This window comes from Pagrus major, chromosome 18, assembly GCF_040436345.1.
Source record: "Pagrus major chromosome 18, Pma_NU_1.0".
Lineage (NCBI taxonomy): Eukaryota > Metazoa > Chordata > Actinopteri > Spariformes > Sparidae > Pagrus > Pagrus major.
This window is the reverse complement of record NC_133232.1, coordinates 17,007,591-17,030,734: the sequence shown is the minus strand read 5'-3', so window position 1 is coordinate 17,030,734 and position 23,144 is coordinate 17,007,591. Positions and strand designations below refer to the sequence as shown.

General features: G+C 39.2%; 1 protein-coding gene across 1 annotated transcript in view; it reads right to left on the bottom strand.

Moving 5' to 3' along the window:
* Nucleotides 1–23,144, bottom strand: part of LOC141012741 (mitogen-activated protein kinase kinase kinase kinase 4) — a 70,258-nt gene that overhangs the window by 9,099 nt on the left and 38,015 nt on the right. Inside the window, exons 16-30 of the mRNA XM_073486250.1 lie at nt 19,613–19,948; nt 17,501–17,635; nt 17,001–17,138; nt 15,396–15,466; nt 13,472–13,551; nt 10,598–10,686; nt 10,102–10,190; nt 9,329–9,413; nt 8,978–9,145; nt 7,674–7,782; nt 7,331–7,486; nt 6,910–7,053; nt 6,543–6,677; nt 6,280–6,380; nt 5,219–5,368 (exon numbers count right to left, since the gene is read on the bottom strand). Coding sequence (XP_073342351.1) covers nt 5,219–5,368; nt 6,280–6,380; nt 6,543–6,677; nt 6,910–7,053; nt 7,331–7,486; nt 7,674–7,782; nt 8,978–9,145; nt 9,329–9,413; nt 10,102–10,190; nt 10,598–10,686; nt 13,472–13,551; nt 15,396–15,466; nt 17,001–17,138; nt 17,501–17,635; nt 19,613–19,948 — 1,986 coding nt within the window. The remainder of the gene's footprint in view (nt 1–5,218; nt 5,369–6,279; nt 6,381–6,542; nt 6,678–6,909; nt 7,054–7,330; nt 7,487–7,673; nt 7,783–8,977; nt 9,146–9,328; nt 9,414–10,101; nt 10,191–10,597; nt 10,687–13,471; nt 13,552–15,395; nt 15,467–17,000; nt 17,139–17,500; nt 17,636–19,612; nt 19,949–23,144) is intronic.

The window sequence follows — 23,144 nt, the reverse complement described above, 5'->3', positions numbered from 1 at the left end:
TGAGTTCAGACACATTTACTTTACCACGTCAGAAACATGTATCAGACCAGTTCAAAGATGTTTATCTGACCAGTTCAAAGATGTTTATCTAGCCAGTTCAAAGACATTTATCTAACCAGTTCAAAGACATTTATCTAACCAGTTCAAGACATTTATCTAACCAGTTCAAGACATTTATCTAACCAGTTCAAAGACATTTATCTAACCAGTTCAAAGACATTTATCTAACCAGTTCAAGACATTTATCTAACCAGTTCAAAGACATTTATCTAACCAGTTCAAGACATTTATCTAACCAGTTCAAAGACATTTATCTAACCAGTTCAAAGACATTTATCTAACCAGTTCAAGACATTTATCTAACCAGTTCAAAGACATTTATCTAACCAGTTCAAAAACATTTATCTAACCAGTTCAAAGACATTTATCTAACCAGTTCAAAGACATTTATCTAACCAGTTCAAAGACATTTATCTAACCAGTTCAAAGACATTTATCTAACCAGTTCAAGACATTTATCTAACCAGTTCAAAGACATTTATCTAACCAGTTCAAAGACATTTATCTACCCAGTTCAAACACGTTTATCTACCCAGTTTAAACACGTTTATCTAACCAGAACACATCAGACACATTCATCTGACAACAGCTCAGATCTAAACAGGGAATCCCTTCAGAAACAAAGCTCCTCCTGGAGAAAAGACATAAAAGTGAGGCAGTTTTTTTTTCTATGTTACATAAAATGGTTATTTGTAGTTTATGTTTCATACATTACCAGAGGTTGAGCCACCACAATCCTGAGCATCAGAACAGGCATCCACAGACGCAACGCAATCTTAATCCTCTGCCTTGGAATCAGCATTGTTACATACTACGCAGGCAACAATGAAAAAAGAGTGTGTGTGTGTGTGTGTGTTTCTCTAAGTGGGTGAGCGTGTGTAGGCTTGTGATTTTGAATAAATGAATTGCTTTTAACAGTGATGATGAAATAGAAATCAGTGGTTTAAGTGAATGTGTTTACTGTAGATTCAGGTGTGTGTGTGCGTGTGTGTGCCTAATTGAAGGTGGGTCTGAGTATGGATATACAGCTACAAAGAAAACCTACCGAGTGTGAAGTGTCCTCAAGAGCACTCAAAGACAGTGAACTATGATGATGTCTAAGTGTAAGTGAGTGGGGTTTAGAAGTGCTCTGAAGCTGTGTGTGTGTGTGTATGTGTGTGTGTATGAAAGAGTGGTGAAAACCTGACTGTAAATGTAAGAGAGAAAAGGAAAAAAGGAAACGAGGCTGGAGAGCTGAAATGATATCGCAGCAGCAGCAGTAGCAGCAGTAGCAGTAGCAGTATAAGGCACCGGTGTATTAGGCAGCTATGTGCAAACTCGCTTAATATACCGGAGGAGGACTGACTAAAAAAACCCACTCCCAACAGGAGCAAGAACAGGTCAGGACACACAGAGTTAATGATCGCGAGAGAAGGAGGACAGGAAAGATGTATTTTTAGAGCTTATTTCTCTTTTCGTATCTTCGTTGGTCTACCTCTCCAGCTCCAACTCCCCCGTGCATATAGAAAGAAGCACACAGTTAGGGTGGTTGTGGCAGTGTGTTTGTGTGTGTGTGTATGTAAATGAGCGAGAGAGAGGTATGAGAACATGAATGAGAGACAGAGAGAGGAATAAATCTAGAAAGAAATTTCCTTCATCCAATTAATTTTATGGAATAAACCAAAAAGAAAGTTATTTCAAAAAGAGAGATATTGACATATCACAATTAGTCCTTAAACACTGATGTGATCATAGTATTCTACATTACCTCCAAACTTCAATCTTGCAATATATCAACTATCTAGTCACAAAAGTCAACAGGTTGACCTCTGTGTCTTGACCTACAGCTAAAATGAGACACTGGACTCATTGCCACAGTATCACAAAATGATTGAAAGATGAGGAAACCCTTTTATAAATAATTAAACCATAGAAAGCAGAGGAACCTTGCTTCCTGCTCCAGCCACCCACTCAACACCATATACAGTATATGCACAGTAGGTGAACGAATCAGGCCTACTGTATATGAACAAACAAACTTAGGACTTCAGAGATGCTGCTTACACTTTCTACTGGATAAGAAAACAGGCTAAAGCTAAATGTCTCAGATCTTAAGTTGAAATACTTAGTTGTACTTACTCCGTATTTCTTGTTCAAAAAATATTTAATACGATGTGTCAAAATCTGAATGTGAATATGATTCACCGGAGGCTGAGATTTACATGCCCACATACAAATGCAGAAAATGACCTGCTCTGTCTCTAATTGTACCAGCAGTGGGCGATTTGTTCACATTTAAGCACATAAGTTCATTTGCACAGAGCTTTTGGAGTCATTATAACTCAAGGAGGTTTGCATCTTATAAATAATTTTCACAAATTTTACCAAAACATTGCTTAGCTGTGGAATTTCTTTCAGCCACCCTCATACTCAAGAACTTCCTAATTATTTCTGAGACTTAACTAGCAATGGACGAAATGTACCAAAGTGAGCAGTAGTACATCATTCTACTGTATAAGCAGCTCTGGTATTAAGCCTATTGGTAAATTACTGTGTATGTCTGTCATAGATACTGATTGATGTCTACAACATCTATTCACAGAGAAAGATTCTCAAATACAGCACCCTTACAGCCTGAAAATTAACAAGACTTAGGGACAGGAGTGCTTTTAGAATTCATACGTTAGCTTACTAACATATTCATCGAACTATAAAGTAAGGAATCTCTATCAGTCTGTCAGTTATTTGCATATCTCTAGAGCCGCTCATCCGATCTACTTCACACTTCACACCAAGGAAGTGTAGTGTTGAATTTGGTGCAATTTAGACACGCAGATACATTAAAAATTATTCAATCGCTCTGCACTGCTCTGTGCAGCAGTGGAGGCGTGGCTTCAGCGCTCTGGCTTCATGGCTCTGCAGACTAAAGCTGGGCTCACAGGTGATCCCTCTATCATGATCTCATGGGGAAGGAGACTTAAACAAAATGGAGATTAGCGTGGTGCAACAGCTTGCTGTAGTAACGCGCAATGTCATTATTTTTGAAGATATTTAGTCAGAAGCCAATTAGAGAAACTACAAATTTAAACTGATTGGCAAATTTTATGGCAATCCAAACAACTGTTGAATTATTTCAGTCTGAACCTGAGTAGTGGACTGACTGACATTGCCATCCCAGCCATGTCGGTATTGTGGTTAAGAATATCAACTAACAAACAAACTAGGTCATGTCTATATGTTATTGTTTAGTTTGTTATGTTTTACATGGTTGCCTATTTAAAACCATTAGGGAGTTGAGAACATGTCACTCTCTGGATCAAGTATTTTCCAAAATCACACATCCAATAATATCTACTGTAGATTGGAAGGCACACAAAAGCGTCTTTTGACCCAGGCTTCACTTGATCAATTTCTATAATTTTAACCCATAAAAGAGAGAATGTCTGAATAGAAATGTGAGCATGAGTCACAATCTCCTGGGAGCTCTACCTGCCCACGGACTGAACAGAGAGAGAGAGTGAAAGAGCACTGATAGTTTGATAAAAGATAAAAATGAGGAGAAAATGAGCAAATGAACAATGCCACACTGGATGACAGAGTGGGAGGAGGAAAAGAGGATGAAAGAGGAAGAGAACAGTGTTTGACAGCTATAGACTGAGTGGGAGGAGAGTGGAGGGAGGTGGGGAGAGGAAAACGGTAGAAATACAAGAGAGCAATGACTGACACCTGCAGACTGTGAGTGGGAGAAGGAGGAGGAGGAGAAGTGCATCCTGAGAGATTGAGAGGACTGAGGTGATGTGGTTGAATAGAGAGATAACAGCAGATGGATAAAATGACAAAGTAAAAGTCAGGTATAATAGAGAGCTTCAACTACAGTGAGAATAATATCTATATCAGAGATCTCTTTACTCAAAGATCTTTAAATATTTAATGCTATCCAAAGTATTTTCAGTAAAAAGACACTATCTATATAGGCTTTTTATATACTTACAATAAAAATCTCATCCTTTTTATCTTTACATATATCAAGGAGTTCAAAATGATATCAAATGCAATTATTTTAAAGTATAAAGAGGATGCCATATCCACTGCCCTCCACTCGGTCTTCATACATCTTGGGAATAAGAACAACAGCCACAACAGAATGCTGTTTGTTGACTTCAGTTTAGCATTTCATACAATCTCACCCATGAAGCTGACTAAAAACTTAGTAGTACAACACTCAGCAATTGGATATAAACTTCCTCTCAAGCAGACCCCGGACAGTATGGTTTGACAGTCACACCTCTTCCATGTTAGTGCTCAACCCCGGAGCCCCCCAGGGCTGTGTGCTCAGCCCCCTCCCGTTCACACTGTACACCCATGACTGCACTCCCAGACATTATGAGAACTCTATAGTGAAGTATGCAGATGACACCAGTTCAGACAGATCAGATTTTGGTCTAATGGTTTTGGGCCAATCAAAACTGTTTATCTAATATGGGTGGGTTTGACTTTTTATATGGTTTGTGGTTTGTTAAGATGTTCTGTGAGCCAGTGGGGTTTGAGCACAAGTAGGTGGATTCTGTTGTATGAAGGACACTTGCGGTCAATACTTTCACTTATTTCACCTTAGCAGTCCACCAAAATCTGTTTCTGAACAAATTTGAGATAAGCAATAAGCGTAAGAAAAGGACTGAGAAAAATATGAAATATTATCAAAATACCAAAACACACTGAAGGGGAGTTTAAAGGTAAGTTCCGACTTATGAAGGCAAGGGCACTACATCACTGCCGATGTTTTGATTTAATGAGTGACCATGTTGACTGGTGTCTTTAGGCTGAATGTGTCTGTCAGCGTTACATCACGTTTCACTACTCTGATTGATTGTATGTCTATCCAATTGCTTCCAGAGGCATACTGGCAGAGCAAAGAAGCCCTTACATTAGTGGATATATTGATCTATACTGATGACTATACAATATATTTTACTGTAAGATGACTTCTTTTCTGACACCTGTTTCCAGAAAAAAATACATTTTTAACATGAGAAACATTTTACCAGACTAATCCTATTGGTGAAGTTTCCCCAAGATATCGTTAGTCCTTCCTTTTCTGTCTTGAAAGGGACTTTTCAGACAGGCAAGCAGAGAAACAAGCAAACGCATCGAGTATGAAGAATACGAAGTAGACTCTTACATGTGTAGGCAGGTAGAGGTCGTAAGGTGTTCCAGAGTCGACATCAATGGCATGGAACCCAGACAAGGAGCCGTAGATGACCTTTAACCTCTGACCTTCTTCCACCGTCAGGTCAACAGACATCGGCTTTTGAGGCAGAGACCTGAATGACTGAAGAGAAACAAAGACAAACATATAAATCTCAATCATCACCTTTAATGACACATTTTAAAAATAAACCATGACACCAGTCATTTAACTGGAACTGTTCCATTAATAATTAATCAGCAAATGACTTTGACAAGTTGAAGAGCATAAAAAATTGGCATCCTAATATAGTCATGCTATTATTTCCATGAGGTAGTATATTATTGGCCTTTTCCGAGGAGAAAGGGTTAAACTACGTAGTGTGGAAGAAAAGTAGCTCAGGCCACAAAGGACAGAAAGAAATGGGACACAGCTCTTTTGAGGATCTGTGTGTTGACTCTCACAGCCTGGATGTGTCATGTCTGTGTGTCTGGCTGTGAAAGTGACCCTATTAGATTTTTTTTTTTAGATGCAAACATGATAAGGAAAGAAAAGACAATGGAGGGCAGTATTGATAACCTGTGGTTTAAGTGCTTCAGAGATCCCAATTAAGGATGATGTTGAGTAAATTAGAATAGGAGCTGCACAGGTTGAATTTTGCACCTAACTTCACAAGCTTGAGATTCATTATTATCTTCTGTATGGTGTTGTTAGACATCTCAGACTCTGTTAGGTCTTTCTTTCTTTCTTTCTTTCTTTCTTTCTTTCTTTCTTTCTGTCATTGCTGTAAATTGGCAAGCTTAATACAGCATGTTAGCTTGGCAATCCATTGAGTATTTCAGATATTCACTAGTGACCACCATGTTGAGTGGACAGACCGACGAATCCACAGGCCGATCAATGTTGCCATCCCTTGAGCCATGCAGCTAATGTGGCTAAAAAAAGATCATAGCATAACTTATACGGGAGTATTTACAGTATACGCTGCCAATGAGCTCCTAGCTCTATTTATCCACATGGTTGACACGGAAGTTTCTTATTTAAATGTTACCAACCTTGAAGGCCATGAATTTGTGGTATGGTTTTGGGGCCCAGGCGTAAACCTCCACTGCATTCTTCAAAGCAATCACTAAGAACTTGATCTTCTCGTAACGCACTGAGGAAACAAGGTGGACAGAGAGACAATAAGAACCTGATCGCTCTGACTCTGGACATGTAGCTCTCAGAGACCCCTATTAAAACAATGCTTGTGGTTTTAAATTTTGTATAGTTTGTACACTGCATAATTGTATTATTCAATGGGTTTTGCTGTACTTACCAACTTTATAGTGCACACAACCCTCCAGGTCACCTACTGAAGTCCAACCCTGTCTCTTCTCCACCTCTGGGTCGTTGTGTAGGATTTTATTCCTTAACCAGGACAGGTAGTAGAGTCGGAGCTTGTTCTTTTTACCTACAGACACAGTTCACCCAGTTACATACAAGTGTAAGATATTTGGAGATGTGAGCATGGCTGGAGGCCACATTACACTCTGTTTAGTCTGTTTCTGTCTGCTTCACTGTACGGGTCAAGTCAAATATAGTAACTGTGTGAATCAGCCAGCTGAATGTTCTTTGTGTTTCCACAGCTACACTCATCCGTGTGTCTGTGTTTTGTTCTGTACTTGAAGCTTCAGTACAGGTACCTGATATAGTGATCAGGACATTGAGTCCCTCCAACACATCCATCTGCTGAAACCTTCGCCTGCTGATGAGAGAGTAGACCTTTCCTTGACCACTTCGATCCAGCAGCCACAGGCCGTTCTCTGTCCCCACCAACAGATTCACACCTACAGAACAAAACAGACACAAAGCTTAAACCTCACAACCAACAAGATCTGTATTCGAGCCATCCCATCCATCCGTCTGTAAAACATCAGTAAAGCTGTATATTTGTGTTAATTTCAGAATAAACAATATATGGCGTGTGCACACTGTCATAAAAAGGACATTGTCCACTGATGCAATGCTAGCTTCTGGCCTGGTTGTAGGAGTAAATAAAGTTTGTTTGCTTAGCAAAAGCAAACACTCATCCAGTTGTATATTTTAAGTAAAAAAACTACTAACCCCACAATCCAGCACAGAGAACCTCGGTGTTGAATTTCTTCTTGTACTTGCGGATTTCTGGAGTGTCGCTCTGTGGTCGAATGTTGGTTGGGTTCACATTCACCACCGAGCCCTTCCTGTGGTTCTCTCTCTTGATCTGATCACACTTACTGCCCGCTACAGGGAAAAAAATAAGACAATGTTAACAAGACACAGGGTGGTTCAATGACTGACAGTAAACTGTGTTCTCTCATCTCAACTGCTTTATTAATTGAATTTACTATGTGATGCTTAAGTACACATGCAGAACTGAATGATAATGTACTATATGTGTATATAAATGTTTGTGTGCAAATGTACTCACTGGGGCTCTGTGGTGGTGATGATATGGGGATCAATCTTGGATCGATGAAGGACAGGAAGGAGGAAGAGGAAGATGTGGAGGTGTTTTTGCCAATAGGACTGCTGACAGCCTGATGATGAGCAACAACAAAAAAACATTATTCCACACCTTTTTTATTGGTTGGTTTTGGCTCTGGTGGGTTTTGGGTGCATACATTCTAATCACAGCTTTATAGATCAGTGACATCAACTCTGCAATCTCTCAACATCACCAACAACTCTATAATCCATTTATGTTAAATGAGGATGGATACTACTACAGTTCCATTCGACAGTTCACGTCACCACTGATACCTTTGCACCTAAACTGTGCCACCATCACCCTCTGGTGGACAAATGCAACTAATGCAGCTAGAAGAACACACTTGGATATGGACAATGCTCTCTAATGCTCATAAACAATACTTATTACTTCAAGAATATTCTCTATTCTATTTATATCATTCAGCTCGCTATTATCACAAGTCTTGATAACGTCAAGACAAAATTCTTTACCTGATAACATTCTTGAAAATGTCTGTAAAATGATACTAAAACACCTATCCAAGTCCAGCCCAAAGCTGTTGTTGAACCATTTAGAATGCAGACCTGGACCTTGTTATTTATTCCTAAATTTTTGAATGAAAAAATAAGCCTGAAGATGACCTGTAACTGCCCCTATTAGCTGGAAAACACAATGGGTCCACATCATATAGTCTCACATGGTTCAAGATCAAATTAGATCAGATGAAATACGCAGCCGCCTGCCACAAAAATGCCATTTTTTCATTATGTTTTTTTATTTCCTTATTTACATTAACTTTATATGTATAACATATTCAAAAACAAGTCATTTAGTGGATAAACAGCCTATTCAAAGAGCAAAACTATATCTTGCTAGATTTGAAATCTCATTGGCTACATGATGCATCAATCAACTGAAAGCTTTAAGTGAGAGTAAGTAAGAGTAGATCTATTGTCTACATGATCGCTTATTGGCTGTTGTAGGCCAAAGGGATGGGCACAGAAGATCTGATCAAGTCATATGAGCTGCCAATCAATTATCTGCAATCTCAGGATCTCGATGATATCCAACCATGGAACTTTTTTAATTGTGTTGATTAGATCAATTTTTTCAGACCATATTGTCTGTATGAAGTGAATGATAATTGGGAAGAAAACGAAAATTAAATAAATCATAAATAGGAATCATCATGGTTCATGTGTGCGAGTGTTCCTGCGAGTCGGTCTGTCTTTCTGGCAGCACATTCCTCCAAATAAACTCACATGTAGTTCCTGGTGTGTGGGGGATCGAGGGCTTGTGGGCGACTGCGAGTAGCTGAGTTCATGTGATCGCTGCTGCTGACCAAGTGCATTGTGGGTAGGACTGGAGGAGGAGGTTTTCTGGAGAAGGTCTGGAAGCAGGTAGGTATCATCTGAACCTATCCGAGAAATCTGCAGAACACGCAAAGAGACCGAGCACCAAGTATGAGTAGAACGGAGTATATGTAAAGTTTATTATCCCACCATCTACGATGCATGGGTACAGATATTGCACCCTCTAGCTGTTAAACATGAAAATGCAGAGGGGAGTTTAGAGGTGTGTGTGTGTATTTTGTGTGTATGTGTGCAAGGTACCTGGTTAAGATTGTGGTGAGGCTGCAGTATGATGCCATCAGGTATTCCTCTGTAGTATTTCCCCTTTCCATTAGACAGGCCAGACCTTGAAGCACAGAGACAGTTCAAGATTTCAGACCAGAGTCCGACTGCAGGTTCTGCATTTATTAGCTAGAAACAAGATCAATACATCCTCAAGATCAATGGTGACGACAACCAGGCTGATCATGTTCCTGGGATCAAAAGAGGGATCAGAGGAGAAATAATCTATGTAAAAAATAATGACCAATGTAATCTATTTACCCTCACCATTAGCATTGTATCACAGTAATAACACAATTCACTTCCATGCCTCATAGGTGGGAATGTAAAATTACAATTACAAATCTAACTGGTTCCAGCTTGATTTTCAAGGTTTAGATGGTCTAATAAATCTTAAATGAAGCCATGAGATTTTAATCCTTCTTATTAACATGTGCAGTGTGTCCGTCAAAGTTTTTTGAGTTGAACTTTTCTTGCCTTGGTGGTCAGCAGAGACGTTTCCACATCCAGACTTTCTCTCAGTAGGTGCAGCAGAATTCTCAGAAAGCAAAGCGCTTTTTAACTAGAATTCTTCTCTGATTCTTAACATTGGTTTCACAACTTGTGCGTCACATCTTGCAACAGTTCATGTTGTTTGGAAACACTGATAGTATGAGGCAATTCTTTGTGCCTGCCATTCTGAGATTCAGTTTCTTTTTATTAAAAGGAACAACTGGGTGAAATGCACCGTGTACTGATGATGAAGATTTCACCTGTTTCTCTCTTCATCATCACTGCTGCCGACCTCGTCGCTGGAAGAGGAGTATTCTGTGGCCTTGTTGAGCCGACCCGATCTTACGCCCTTCATCATGGAAGTCAGGAGTGATTTGAGTCAATGTGATGAGATGAGTCATAAAATCAAAGGAAGAGTGGAGGGAGAAGAAAGAAAAAATAGACTTTTGTTTAATGTGGCACAGATGAAGAAGATTATACAAAAATACATCTGCAGCACATCTAAAGAAGAGGGACTTCCTGGAGATAATCTGAGCTGATTTCACATGAAATGTAGATGGGGAATTTTGGTGACATTTTGATAATACTGCCCATCACTGTTATCATGATCAATAAAACTCAACTGAATCTTAAAGATAATGTTTGTGTCATTTCTGCTCACAAATGTCAGGCCTATATATGTATATTGTTATGTGGCAGGACAGCAGACTTTGGTCACTGCTGTGAAAATGTCAAGAAAAAGGACTCTTTATTTACCTGTGTGTGTCCACTGGTTAAGTTTTCTTGTGTCCTCCTGTGCTGCTGCAGACGCTGCTGTAGAAGAGGACTCTCCAGCTTGAAGAAACCTACAATACACACACACACACACACACACACACACACACACACACACACACACACACACACACGTTTACTTACATTAGCAGCAGTTATGCGGTGTGAAACAGTAGCAGGGTGGTGATGAGCAAACCACTGAACCCCTCACAGATTAATATTAGTGATGAGAGGTCTAATTACTGCTGACAAATGAGGCTATAGTCAAAAAATGGCAGTTGTTGTTGGCCTTTAGATGGGATCTAATGTTGTGCATCACTGGACTAGACAGATTTACAGCCATAAACTGTAATTTTGGAGCGTAAAAAACACTCTGTCAAAAGTAAAACTTGAACTCGCTATTCATTAAAAGTGCAGTATGTAAGAATTTAAATCAAAAACAAAAGTTGACTGAAATTATCAACAGAATGTGAAGTAACAGGTTTGATGTTGAGGTATTGTGTTGCAGAGACATCTACTAAAGTCAGCAGGCTAACCAGCTAGCCTTGTCCCATCCCAGCCCAAATGTTCTGGTGTATCGGCTAACGACAGCAATAGTTAGCAGCAGTTACCTTTACTCTGGTGACATATGCTGACCTTTATTTATTTTTAGTATGAATTTAACAGAAGCCTGAACTCAAAAAGTCAAATTGCTGCAAATTTTTTTGACAACTTTTGGCAGTGCAACAAGCTCTAACTGCAATATTGATATTTTATCACCTTGTACAGTCAATCTGGCATGTGTGTGTGTGTACACTTTACACTCTTTTGGCTGTTCTTTGCTCTTCCACGAAGTCCTGAGAAAAATATCTGGTTCTTTAGCTGCTAAATGCTCCACAAAGTTCACCAGCAAGTCTCTATAAAACCCCGGATCCTTTGTTGGATATTGGTTAAAGCAGTTTTAATGTGTTGACAAATGGTGGTCAGATTGATGGATCTGTGTTGGGTATCAAATTGTTGGGGGCTGGCCACAACATGATACCAGAATTATTTACTCTTAAGCTGCTACACTGTAAAATCTGGCAGTGATTTTAACAATAAATATATAACATTTTAAAAAAATAGTAAATAATAGTTGAAAAAATAATAATTTTTAAGTTGTTCTAAATCTTTTTAGCACGTATAACTTAAAATCAATAGTCTACTTGGTAATTCTGAGGTAATCAATTTCCTGACTTTTTAGAGTAAAGTTAACTTTTGAAATTTACAGTGTACAATACTGGCTTCAAGATCTTGCTACTGCTTCATTTGAGCAAAAAAATTTGGTTTAATGGCACAAAACAGGAAATTGCCGCTGCTTTTCCAACACATACCAAAATCTTATGACAATGGCAGACTGTGAGAAGCTGAAAAAATCATTTAAAGGAAGTGACACCTTCTCTAGTTACACACAACAAAGGAAACACATCTTAATTTAGAATACAATAGCTCCACCAATGCTATTTGTCCTAGAGATGCACAATGTCGGCCCGATATTGGGGAATTTATATTATCGGAAAAATGATAGCCCATAAATATCGACAATAAAACAAAGCCAAATGGCTTTCATGGACTTAACAAGCACGGCATCTACGCACTGTAATACAGTAGGTGACAGAATGCAACTTTACAGTTGATTTGGTATCTGCCAATAGACGGAGAAGGAGGAGGAGAAGAAGAAGAAGAAGTGCAGCATGAGATATTATATATTCCAAAAGGGTTTTGAGAGGAGGGATGAAGTCTTTGAGTTTTAAGAAAACAAATCTTATCACAACTACGGAATATTAAATCATCCATCTTAGTCTTTCTTACTCCCAGGTGTGCATAAACTACAGGTTAGGAATATCTTTTTAAAATAGAAAAATGTGAATTTAATCGGTTATGAAAAGCATGTAATAATCGGTATCGGCTGAAAAAAAATACACATTGTGAATCCCTAATTTGTCATTGTTTTTTATGCTATTAAAACAAGCTGTCGATCTATCTGTACATTACATTTATCACTGTTACAAATATATATAGTATAGTTCAAAGAGGAAAACAGCTCTTTCTCAGTTTCATCGTGAGCAGATAAAAGCTATTCACCACAGTAAAGCTGTATGAGCCTCTCGGAGAATCTCTGATCTGTGGCTCAAAACAAAAAAGGTCGAGGCCAGCAGCCAAACTGAGTGGGAGGCATCAAAAGTTGTTTCCTCTCAACTAGACACCAAGGGAAACTTTGAAATACTAAACAGAATCTCCCCTCGTCTTCCTCTCTTCTTTCCATCTCTCTGTTGTGTGATTGCTGCCGCGCACAGACGACACACAGAGCACGGCTTTGAAACGGATTTCTTTCTCTCTAGCCACGCGAGTGGAGAGGACAAGCTTTGAACGCATTACTCTGTGTTGTGCACTGTCGCTGCTTTTTAGTATCTGTATGTTGCCTCCATGGTGGGCTGTGGTGGAGGGTGTTGTTTAGGGTGTGGGGTGGATAATCATGTGAATCTGAGTTGAGAAACCAGTGACTTAACGGTTGTGTGGAAAAGTTCACACACAAGACCTCACACACACACACAAATACACAGCATCAGTTCTCACCAGGGCTACACTGTGTGAAAACAAAAGCTGAACTGAAACAAAACTGTAGCAGATGACCACAGTGGTCATTTGGGTCAAAAACGAAACAACCATACACAGAACTGATCATCACAAAAACAACATTTACATACAGAGTACATACTTACAAATGAGTGTCTACTCCTAACCAGTTCATCTCTATGTGCTTTTCAGGGGTAACTTCTATGTCTGAAACAGCATGTGACTAAGCCTGGTGAGGGGCTGTGTTAAGGTATCACATACCTGGGTGGTTGCTGCTGGTTGGGGGGACTCCATGAGACACAGACCGTCCACCCTTATCTGCTACAGACACTGGACTGCCACTAGATGGAGAAAGAGACACACAAACAGAGCGACACAGATGGAGAGGGGATTTTTGATCAACATTATGCACTTCTATAAGTTCTAATCTAGAGTATATCCTTCACGCTGCCGCTGCAACGACCCAATTTCCTCACCATTAGTTTATCTAATCGAAAATAATCATCCGAGCTAAACTAATCTGATCTACCCGTGACCGATTGTTCTCTAATAGTGTACGCCAGTGAGCTGAATTCTGGTGTGATTTCAACCCTCACAGTAAATAAGGTTCATTCTAGCTGGATGGATATCTCTTCCCATAGCATGGATACAACACACACATTCTATTTAAGACTAATGTTATTCAGGCTTCTCTTGATTCTTATTTAAAGACAGACAGATGCATTGTATCTCTGCTGCTAAGCAATGTCCACATATTTGCTGCTTAATGCAACCATCTCAGTTGATACAAAACAAGCTTGTGGGTACTCATAAAGTCAATAAACATTGGCAGAAAAGAAATGAATAGCAAGCGAGAAACAAAACTATAGTGTTCAAAGAAGTATTAATTATTTTTTGTTCCACTTGGGGTCATTTTAACAACCTCTAAAAACAATACTGACATTTAATCACCATCTTAACACATGGAGATACATAGAGATACACCAAAACAATACCCTGAAAGATTCTAAAATGGTCTGTAGAGCTGAATTTGACTACAGAGTCTGGTGGTTATTAATCTCTAGGGAGCGGGTTAGCTTTCACATTACACATACTGAGTTATTTCATCCGCTGTAGCGATGTTAATAAATAATGATGTATTGATTAACTGCTGTTAAGAATTCAACAGATTAAAAATGTACCAATAACCAGAGATGGGTAGAAATACATCTCAAAATATCTTGTTACAAATTACAAATACTTGCTTATCAAATATATACAAATAAAATAAAGATAGGACAGAATGTATTTCATCAAAATACAAGATATTCTCAATTTGAAAAATACGAAAAAAGACATTCTATACAAACTGATTTTAGCCAGTTTGTAACCTCAATGTGGGTTGGATGGATTTGTTGGTTCAGGTGTTGAATAGCGACAGGTGGGAGCTCCACAATTAAAATTAAGTCATGATTTTGTGTTATTTAGTTTATCATTCAAGAAACTTGGTGTTTACATTGTTGGTTCTTTTAACTCCTAACGTGGTCTACATTTATCAAGGTGGTTAAAACAGTTTTCTAATCTAAATTCTAAATAATCTAAAACCTACATAATACCTATCCAGCATGTTTCATATATTATTAATGATTAACCATTAATCAATTGTTAAGGCAGCCAATTATCAATTAAAGAAATTGCCTAGAATTTGCATCACACACAAGATTTTGTGCAGCTTTAAAGGTGCACCATGTAGTGTAGGGAAGACATTTTAGTCAGAAGAGAAAGATCCTCATTGACTGATTTTTTATTTGAAACAAACTAAATAAAAAAACTCTTTGTTTTCATGACTGAATAAACTGAATAAACAAACTGACCTTAAAGGACAACACAATTTCATACTGTTTGCTTTTGTTTATATTTGGCGGACCCTGCCACCTTTCTAGCTTCAAACATTGTTCTGTGGACCTTATGTTCCTCTGAGAACAGCTTGTTTATTCAGTTATGGCAAAAAATGTTTTTATTATTACCTCATTAGTATTGTAAATATTAAAATTCTGAGATTAAATTTCTTCTCCAAAACGAAAAGTGCCCCTTTAAGGAAAAAATATGCAACTCCTCAAATTCATGACATACAGTGACAACCTTTATAAACGACATGTATCTATGTGTTGTTTGCATGTTAAGTATGCACAGTGCAGTGTTCTACCTTGAAGCGGCCCTCTTGTGTCCCATCACCAGCTCTCGACAGTAGAATTTTGAGGTGGTGCGTTCTGGGACCTGGAATTTACACAATAAAGAAGGAAGCAGGTGAGTCAATTTAACAGACTTGATAGAAACCAAAGGTTGGTGAATACGCAAAAATGGCAGTCTCCTGGTGGTCCTGATTGCTTGATTCACTTTTCATAAGCTTGAGAGGGCTCTTTATAAGGATCTGAAGTCTAGCCAAGCAGGGTTTCAGCTAATTATAGGAAGGTTTCTGCGGTTATGAAACCTTTGTGTACAACAACTTCTGCAGCGCCTGTAAGGGTGTAGAGCAGAGTGCAATAAAATCTTTAATAACCCACCGGGAGATATTTATTACTGAGAATCTAATGAGACCGTTTGGCTTTGCTGTTTCTTAACATTTCAGTATTGCTCCTTTAAACTCCCCATAGCTGTGTCCAAATTGTACATATGATGTGGAAACATTATCTGAGTCAGGGATATTTCTTAACCCCTTTGAACGATGACAGGAACAGCATTGGGAAATCACTACTAGAACAATCTGTGTTGAAAAGCAGTGTCTTTCAAACTGGATTTGTCAACACTTCATTCTTCTCAAACTCTCAGTCTCACCACCCAGCTGGTGACTTTTCGACCTCTCATCTCCTGGGTCACATGGCCCAGTTACAGAGAGGAAGACACACCCAGAAGAGCAGGAAGTGAGCTGTGGGAATACCTATCATCCTTCTGACAAGTTGCCCACATCCCGCATCTGGCTGCTCACAGACACCCACACATGCAGCACTTGGTGTCTGTTGTTTCCTGTCTACTGCTGCGGCGCAAACATGAAATGAACATTAGAGCTTCTGGAGAAAAACCTCAACTTGAGCAAGTAATCAAATGACTGGCTTTGCTACAGCACATTACTGTCACACACGGTGTTAACACCAAAAAAGAACATTTTAAAGTCACTCCAGTGTTTTATAAAGCAGCTCCCGTCACTGCGCTGCAGTCACAGGAGAGAGTAGTGAGTTATTAACTGCTCTACTGACTCCATATGGCCTCCTGTTAGCTCAACAACATAACATCGCAAACAGACAGCTTTATTGGGCTCCCCTCCTCTCTCTGTAGTAGTTATTAGTTGTTCTATTAACTCCATATGGTGTTCTGTTAGTAAATACAACAAACAGCATATTCTGTTAGTAAAACACCTTGTGGGGGAGCAGTGAAAGTTGAAAGAGAGAGTGAAGGGTGTGTTTTTGAGTGTGTTTATCACAAAGATGGCTTTAGTTTGGGGAACTTCACGACAAGCCTCGAGGTAAAGCACTATCCCTCTCCTGCACCAAATCACAAACGAACACCCGCAGTGTGCCAACCTCATGCTGTTTGCATCACTTCCTTAGCATGGTATGACCAGAATACAGCACACACAAACACACCATGCAATCTCATGTGATATAGGCTGCATCCTGTGCACGGCACGACAGTAACAACAACTTCCTCTTTCGGTGGCAGACAGGAAAACAAACAAAAAACAAGTTAAATTTTTCTCCCATTTTGGTAAGTAGTCTAAGCTGCTGGCATGCAACTTAACCTTGCTCTTGCTTACTTTTGGTGGTGCCTCGAGGCAGTCCCAGAAGACATCATCAGTCGGGGTCAGGGGGCTAAACGGAGACAAGGGGGAGATGGCCATATCTGACATAGAGCTGCTGTGAGGGGCGTCTCGACTGGAGCGCAGATTGGCATTCTGGAAAAAAAAAGGGATCACACATTGTGATTTGTGACTATGAATTTGATTAATTCATAAACACTTTTATCTACATGACCAAAATTACTGCAAGAAAGGATTACTGCAAGATTTACCACAGGAAAGATTAAACTATTATATTTTTGAGGTGTAATTGTAGAAATCTAAGTGTGCCCAAAAAAAGGATTATGTAAAAACAAAGCAAAACAAAACAAAACCAAAACAAAACATGGGAAATAAAAAATAAAAAAATAGAGCAGACTAGGTAAAAATACAAAAAATTACGAATATGAAAGTACAAGAAAAATACAATACATTCTTCGAAACAGTAAATATGTGTGATGTGATATCATTGTGTATACCTGGCTGAGGTGAGCTCTCTGCATGGCTGGAGTACAAGGACTGGAGCTACTCCCAGAGCCCAGCCTAGAGTGCACCTGGCTGGGCAGACCAGCAGCCAGAAGCAGCCTGGCCAGGTTTGATTCTTGGAAGTCCATCTAAAACATGAGACACATGTAAGACTGTGTGTTGTGTGTGTGTGTGTGTGTGTGTGTGTTTGTGTGTTTGTGTGTGTATCTGGAATGACAAGATTGACTCAGTCCTCCGTTTAACCAGGCCGTTTCACTGAGATTGAAGTTTCTTTCTCCACACATACAGTACAACAGAGCAAACAGAGAGGAGACCAAGAAATCTTCTTTGAGGAGGACAGCCATGCTGTGACGATGGTTAGTATGTACTGCAAAAAGCTGAGTAATAAGTTTGCATTCATGCATAGTAGATGTTATGACTTGATCTCAGCTCTCAAATTATTTAGGAAGGCTCCAAAAGTCTCTTCAGTCAGTTTGCAGTGCCCATTAGAGGCATCAGCTTCACAATGACTTCAAGTGACTTCAAGTCCAAAAGGATTATGAGAAGATTCATACAATGTTCACATGTTTATGAGATTTTTCTTCATGTTAACATTTATATTATTGTTAAAAAAAGAAGTAATTGTTATTTTAGCTGATATGTGAAATAAAATAAAATCAATTCTGGTGATTTTGAAAGATGATGAATAACAAACAAACTGATCAAAAAATTAGACTGATTCTAAATACACTGACTTTCACAAAAAAAGTACCCTTTTAAAAATGTTTCATTTTCCATTTAACCTATTACATTTTTTCTGCGGAAGTTCTGTGTTGTGTTGAAAGCCGGTCATTAGTTAGAGGACTCCATTTCTAAACTAACGTTAGCTACTGTTGCTCTCTGCTGGCAGAGGCACTGAGATGAGGCACTCACGATCGTGCATGTAGCCAAATCCTTTGGACTGTCCTTCACATAGAAAATCACAGTCCAGCAGCATTAAACAACTTAAACAAATCCTCCAGAGGCTTGTATCAACAACAGAGAGATGGGGAAGGTCTCATTTTACATGTCACATTACAATCTGCTCACATATGGCCAATAAAAAAGTGATTTATACACGTAAATTGCTACAAATTGTTACATAGAACCCCTTTTACATCCCAAATAGCAGATACTGATAACACAAGCTAACTTTACAGGACATATCTTATATAAGCTTTCCTCTGGTTTGCTACATTATATATCCATGCATATATAATGTTGACATGCAATGAATGATGTCCGAATCATGACGAGGTGTGCATGCAATTGCAATGTCTGATGTGATGCAGCCATGACAAATCAACTTTGGAGGCCTACTATTGGCTGATTCAGAGCTTGAGGGAGGGCATGGTGGGTAGACATGATTGCAGTCCATGAACACTTCTCTGGACTCATTGTAGTCAGCACTTCAGAATCACACTTCAAAACTATGTCTAAAGTTACTTCATACAAAGCTTTTCAGTCTGACTTTTTACTACTAAACCAAAGTTTAGGAGTGTTGTTCAGATCATTTCTGAGAACTTTTGGTTCCAGATGTACCGTAGATTTGTCAAATTCTCAGCATAATAAATAATGGTTTAGTGCAATTTTGATACTGATCAACTGAAAGCTAGAAGAGAGGCTACCGGGGATATGATAATAAACTTTTTCAAACTCATGACCAGCCTTTCAACTCTCAGCTGTTTGAAAATACTGTCTTATTATAAATATGCACCTCTGTCCTGTTTCCTGTTCAAGTTCCTCGTGTGGTTCAGCTACTACGCTAAGAATAGAGCGAATCAACCACATGTCAGTTGGTTGCATTTCTTGGTTTTCTACCTAACATTTGGCTTCTTTTCTCCAGACCTTTTTAACCTTCAGGTGAAAGAGGTCTGTCAACCAAGATAAGGATGAAGCGACAAACCAAAAGTAGAGAAAAAAGGATTCAGAGGCAAGAAAAAATAGCAGAAATGAATCATTAAACTCAATGAAAGTGTCCTCACTTCCACTGAGTTTAATGCAAGAGACAGAGCGAGACAGACTGAAAGATGTGGGTTGTCGAGGTGATAAAAGGTGCTAGACAACTGAGGGAGGCAGGATTTTACCGCTGAGCGCTGGCTGTTTGCAGGGCGGCTGGGCGAGGAAGCTGCAGCAGCAGCAGCGGCAGCAGCAGCAGCAGCTGTGTTCCCACTATTAGCTGTTAGCTTCTGGACGGCTGCCACAGACTTCTCTCTCTGCCTCTGCCTCTCTCTCTCCCTGTGTCTGTGGTCGTGCTGCAGCGACAGGAGCTGGGTTTGGTCCTTGGGCAGGGTGCGGTGGGATCTCCTGCCCGCTGAGGGCTGCTGATGCTGAGCCAGAGGCTGGGGCTTGGCTTGTAGCTGTAGCTGAGGCTGGGAGAGCAGGGCCTTGTGCTGAAGCAGCTGGTTTGGAGCCACAGCTCTCTATGTAGCAAACATGAAAAGCACACATAGAAACTGACGGAGCCTGGGAGCGACTGTATGAAATAACATACATGCACATTTCAGAGATCAAGATTTAGGACTTCTTCAGAGGGAACCTTGAGACCTGTTTGCAAAGTGAAGAAAATAATTCATCTAATTACCATATTAATACAAAGTGGGAATTTTTGTCGTTAAATTTAGATCATTTTAGACTTTCTCAGAATTTTCCCTTTACTGCATTTGAACCCTCTGTTAGCTAGTTTTATATAAACAGATCATCAAGACATGCCCTATTATAAAACTAGAATTTCATTTCAACTGATTTCAACCCCTTTTGCCAAGATTAGCGCAATCCGCTTAATTAGATTTAATTAGATTTTCTATTGTTTTGTTAAATGACTTTGTCATTTTGTTATTTTGATATGGTAAAACGGCTTAATATTTGCTAATCAAATTTACTGTAATGCCATAAGTTATCATGTAATTTCAGCTTCTGATTAGGAAAGAATTGATATAATATAATATAAGATGACACTTTAAAGGTGTGATACATAGGATTTGCCAATTATTCAAATTCATACTAATTAACATATTCTTAGAGTAACTCCTAACTGCTGTTAACTGAAGCTGTAGTTAACTAGTTAGCTCAATAAGCCATGCAGCTAGCAGTCCAGACTGGGAGTTTGGGGACCAGGGGAGTGTTAGTGTTTAAACCGCAACTACACTGCTAACTTCAGTAGATATGTTGGTAACACAGACATGACATAATAACATCAATACTATTATTTCTTCACATTCTGTTGATATGTAAATTTTTGAATGTTTTCAACTAAAACTCCTACATATCTCCTCTTTAAGGTTGTTCTGTGGTGAATATGCAGGCTGGAGCTGGAGTTTATGTATGACTTTCCCTTCACATATATTCATATTAAATGTACACAAAACTTTTCACAAGTTTTCATATACATGATAGCTCCAAACAAAATAGACACTTCCAGGTTTGACAAGACAAGCCACTGTTCATGAAGCATGTACTGGATCATCAAGCACGTTCAGAGCAGCTGGTTTAATGCACTTCTTTTGTGTAAAACATAGAGCAACATGTGAAAACATCCATAAAAAAGGGATTCAGCCTCATGCTGGCAGTGAAGCTCGGACATACGACGGCAGCTGCTTCTCTGGCTTGTGAAATGGATTTGCAAGCACAACTTTCTCCAGAGGAAATGCAATAAAAGCACAAATAAAGCAGCCCGCCAGTCAACTATGTCCCACAACTCTGATTTTCTTAGGGTTACAGCTGTCTTAAAATCGCTTTCTGAAATGGAACCAAACGCCATCTTATAATGCCAGAAGGATGAATTTCAAAAGAGGATGACAGATTTTTCATAGACATTGCATTTATGTACATTAGTCGTAAAGTTGTTTTACATTTTTGCAGATCGGCACTGAGACTGAGCTCCAGTTTTGCCTAAACAGCCCAGAGAAGATGAATATGAAGTCACACAGCAGTGCTTTTGGTTTGATTTGCACTGAGGTTAACCATATATAAAAAAAGACTATATAAATGTATGACACTGCAGGCTTATACACTGTCAGTTATCCAGGAAGCACACACACTCCAATTCATCACTTCTGCTCCAGTGACCGTGAAAGGTAGTTTCAGGGTCACAACAACAAGACACACAGTTCCCTCCTCTTCAGGAGAACAGAGAGAAAGAAAATGTGTTGAACCCAAGACATGAACATGGCCACATGCCAACCAGATGAGATGAGAAATAATGCTGCTTCTTGAGAATGAGAGGGCACAAAGTAAGAATTCTCAACATACCGTACTAACCACGTTCAGCTAATAACACTAAGCCATGGTAACACATCAGCTTTCTTGGTCCCTGAGAACAAGGCCTATTTTCACAACAATATTACAAATCACTCCATGGCAGCCATCTGCAACATGGCATCCAAATTCCAATGAAAGAATGGTAACTGGAATAAGAATGCCTAGCTGCTCTTTTCCACAGTGAATAAGAATGGTGACAAACAAAAATATGAGCTTATGTAGGATAGGGCGATATGGCCTTAAATTATCATCACAGTATTTTTAAGCTGTATCACGATACATGATAAATGTATTGATATGTCATGATAAAAGTCTGAAGACTTTAAGAATGAGAATGGAGCCATTGTTAACGTTATTGGTCACACCTGTGCTTCTCCTGCTGTGACAAGTCAAAATATCTGTTATAAAGAGTCTATTGTATCTGCTACAAAATCTAAAGTTAAGTCGGATGTGTGATAATACTATGGATGCACATTAGCTGTCAGTCAAATAAAGAGTAACCTTAAATTAAATTCTTGACTGTTTGTGAACAGTAATGCAAAATATATCCATTACCCATCTGTGTAGTGTTGCAGGGGGCTGAAGAGATAAAGTCCAAAAATAAATCTTCCTCCATGAGTTAATGATAGTCCTTTCCTTCAATTTCCTGAATCTACAGACTATAAAGTAAAAATCAAAGGCAACTCTCGTTTGACCAGAGACTCATCACAACATGACAGAAGACAGGTAGCACAGAGGAGAGGAACAGAGAGGTGAGGGACTTGGGGAGGCACTCATGAGAAGAAGAGAAAGCGTTTGAGAAATCGAGAAGTGACAGCGAAAACGAAATCTTTGGTGAATTTGTATGTCTGAAACCCCCACTGAGATGAGATAGTAACATTTTAGAAGAGGAAAAAAAAAACAAAAACGACAGACAAGTGGAACGAGAGATGCTAGAAATGGAAGAGGTTACACGCTGTGACTGACGAAGGGAGGGATGAATAGAGGAAACAGGCGAGGAAAGAAGAGAGAGAAGGCATGCTGGGCTCAGCAGAGACAGAAGGATAGAGAGGCAAAGATGGAGAGGGAAGGCTTTAAAACAAAAGTGATGGCATGCTGTGATAAGCACTGGTTTAAAAGCTTGTCAAGATCTGACACTACTGGTACAGCTGAGTGTGTGCCACTGTTCAGCCCCACACATAAACAGAATTAAAACCCCGATCTTTGAATGTGTCCTTGAGTGAAACATGACAAACTTCTCCAGCCTCAGTAGTGGTGTGAGGCATCCGAAGCATGACTGAAACACTCAGTCTTCCAGTATTTTAATACATGCACAACATACAGACACTCAGAGATGATTTATTCTGCTTTCCCCTTCCC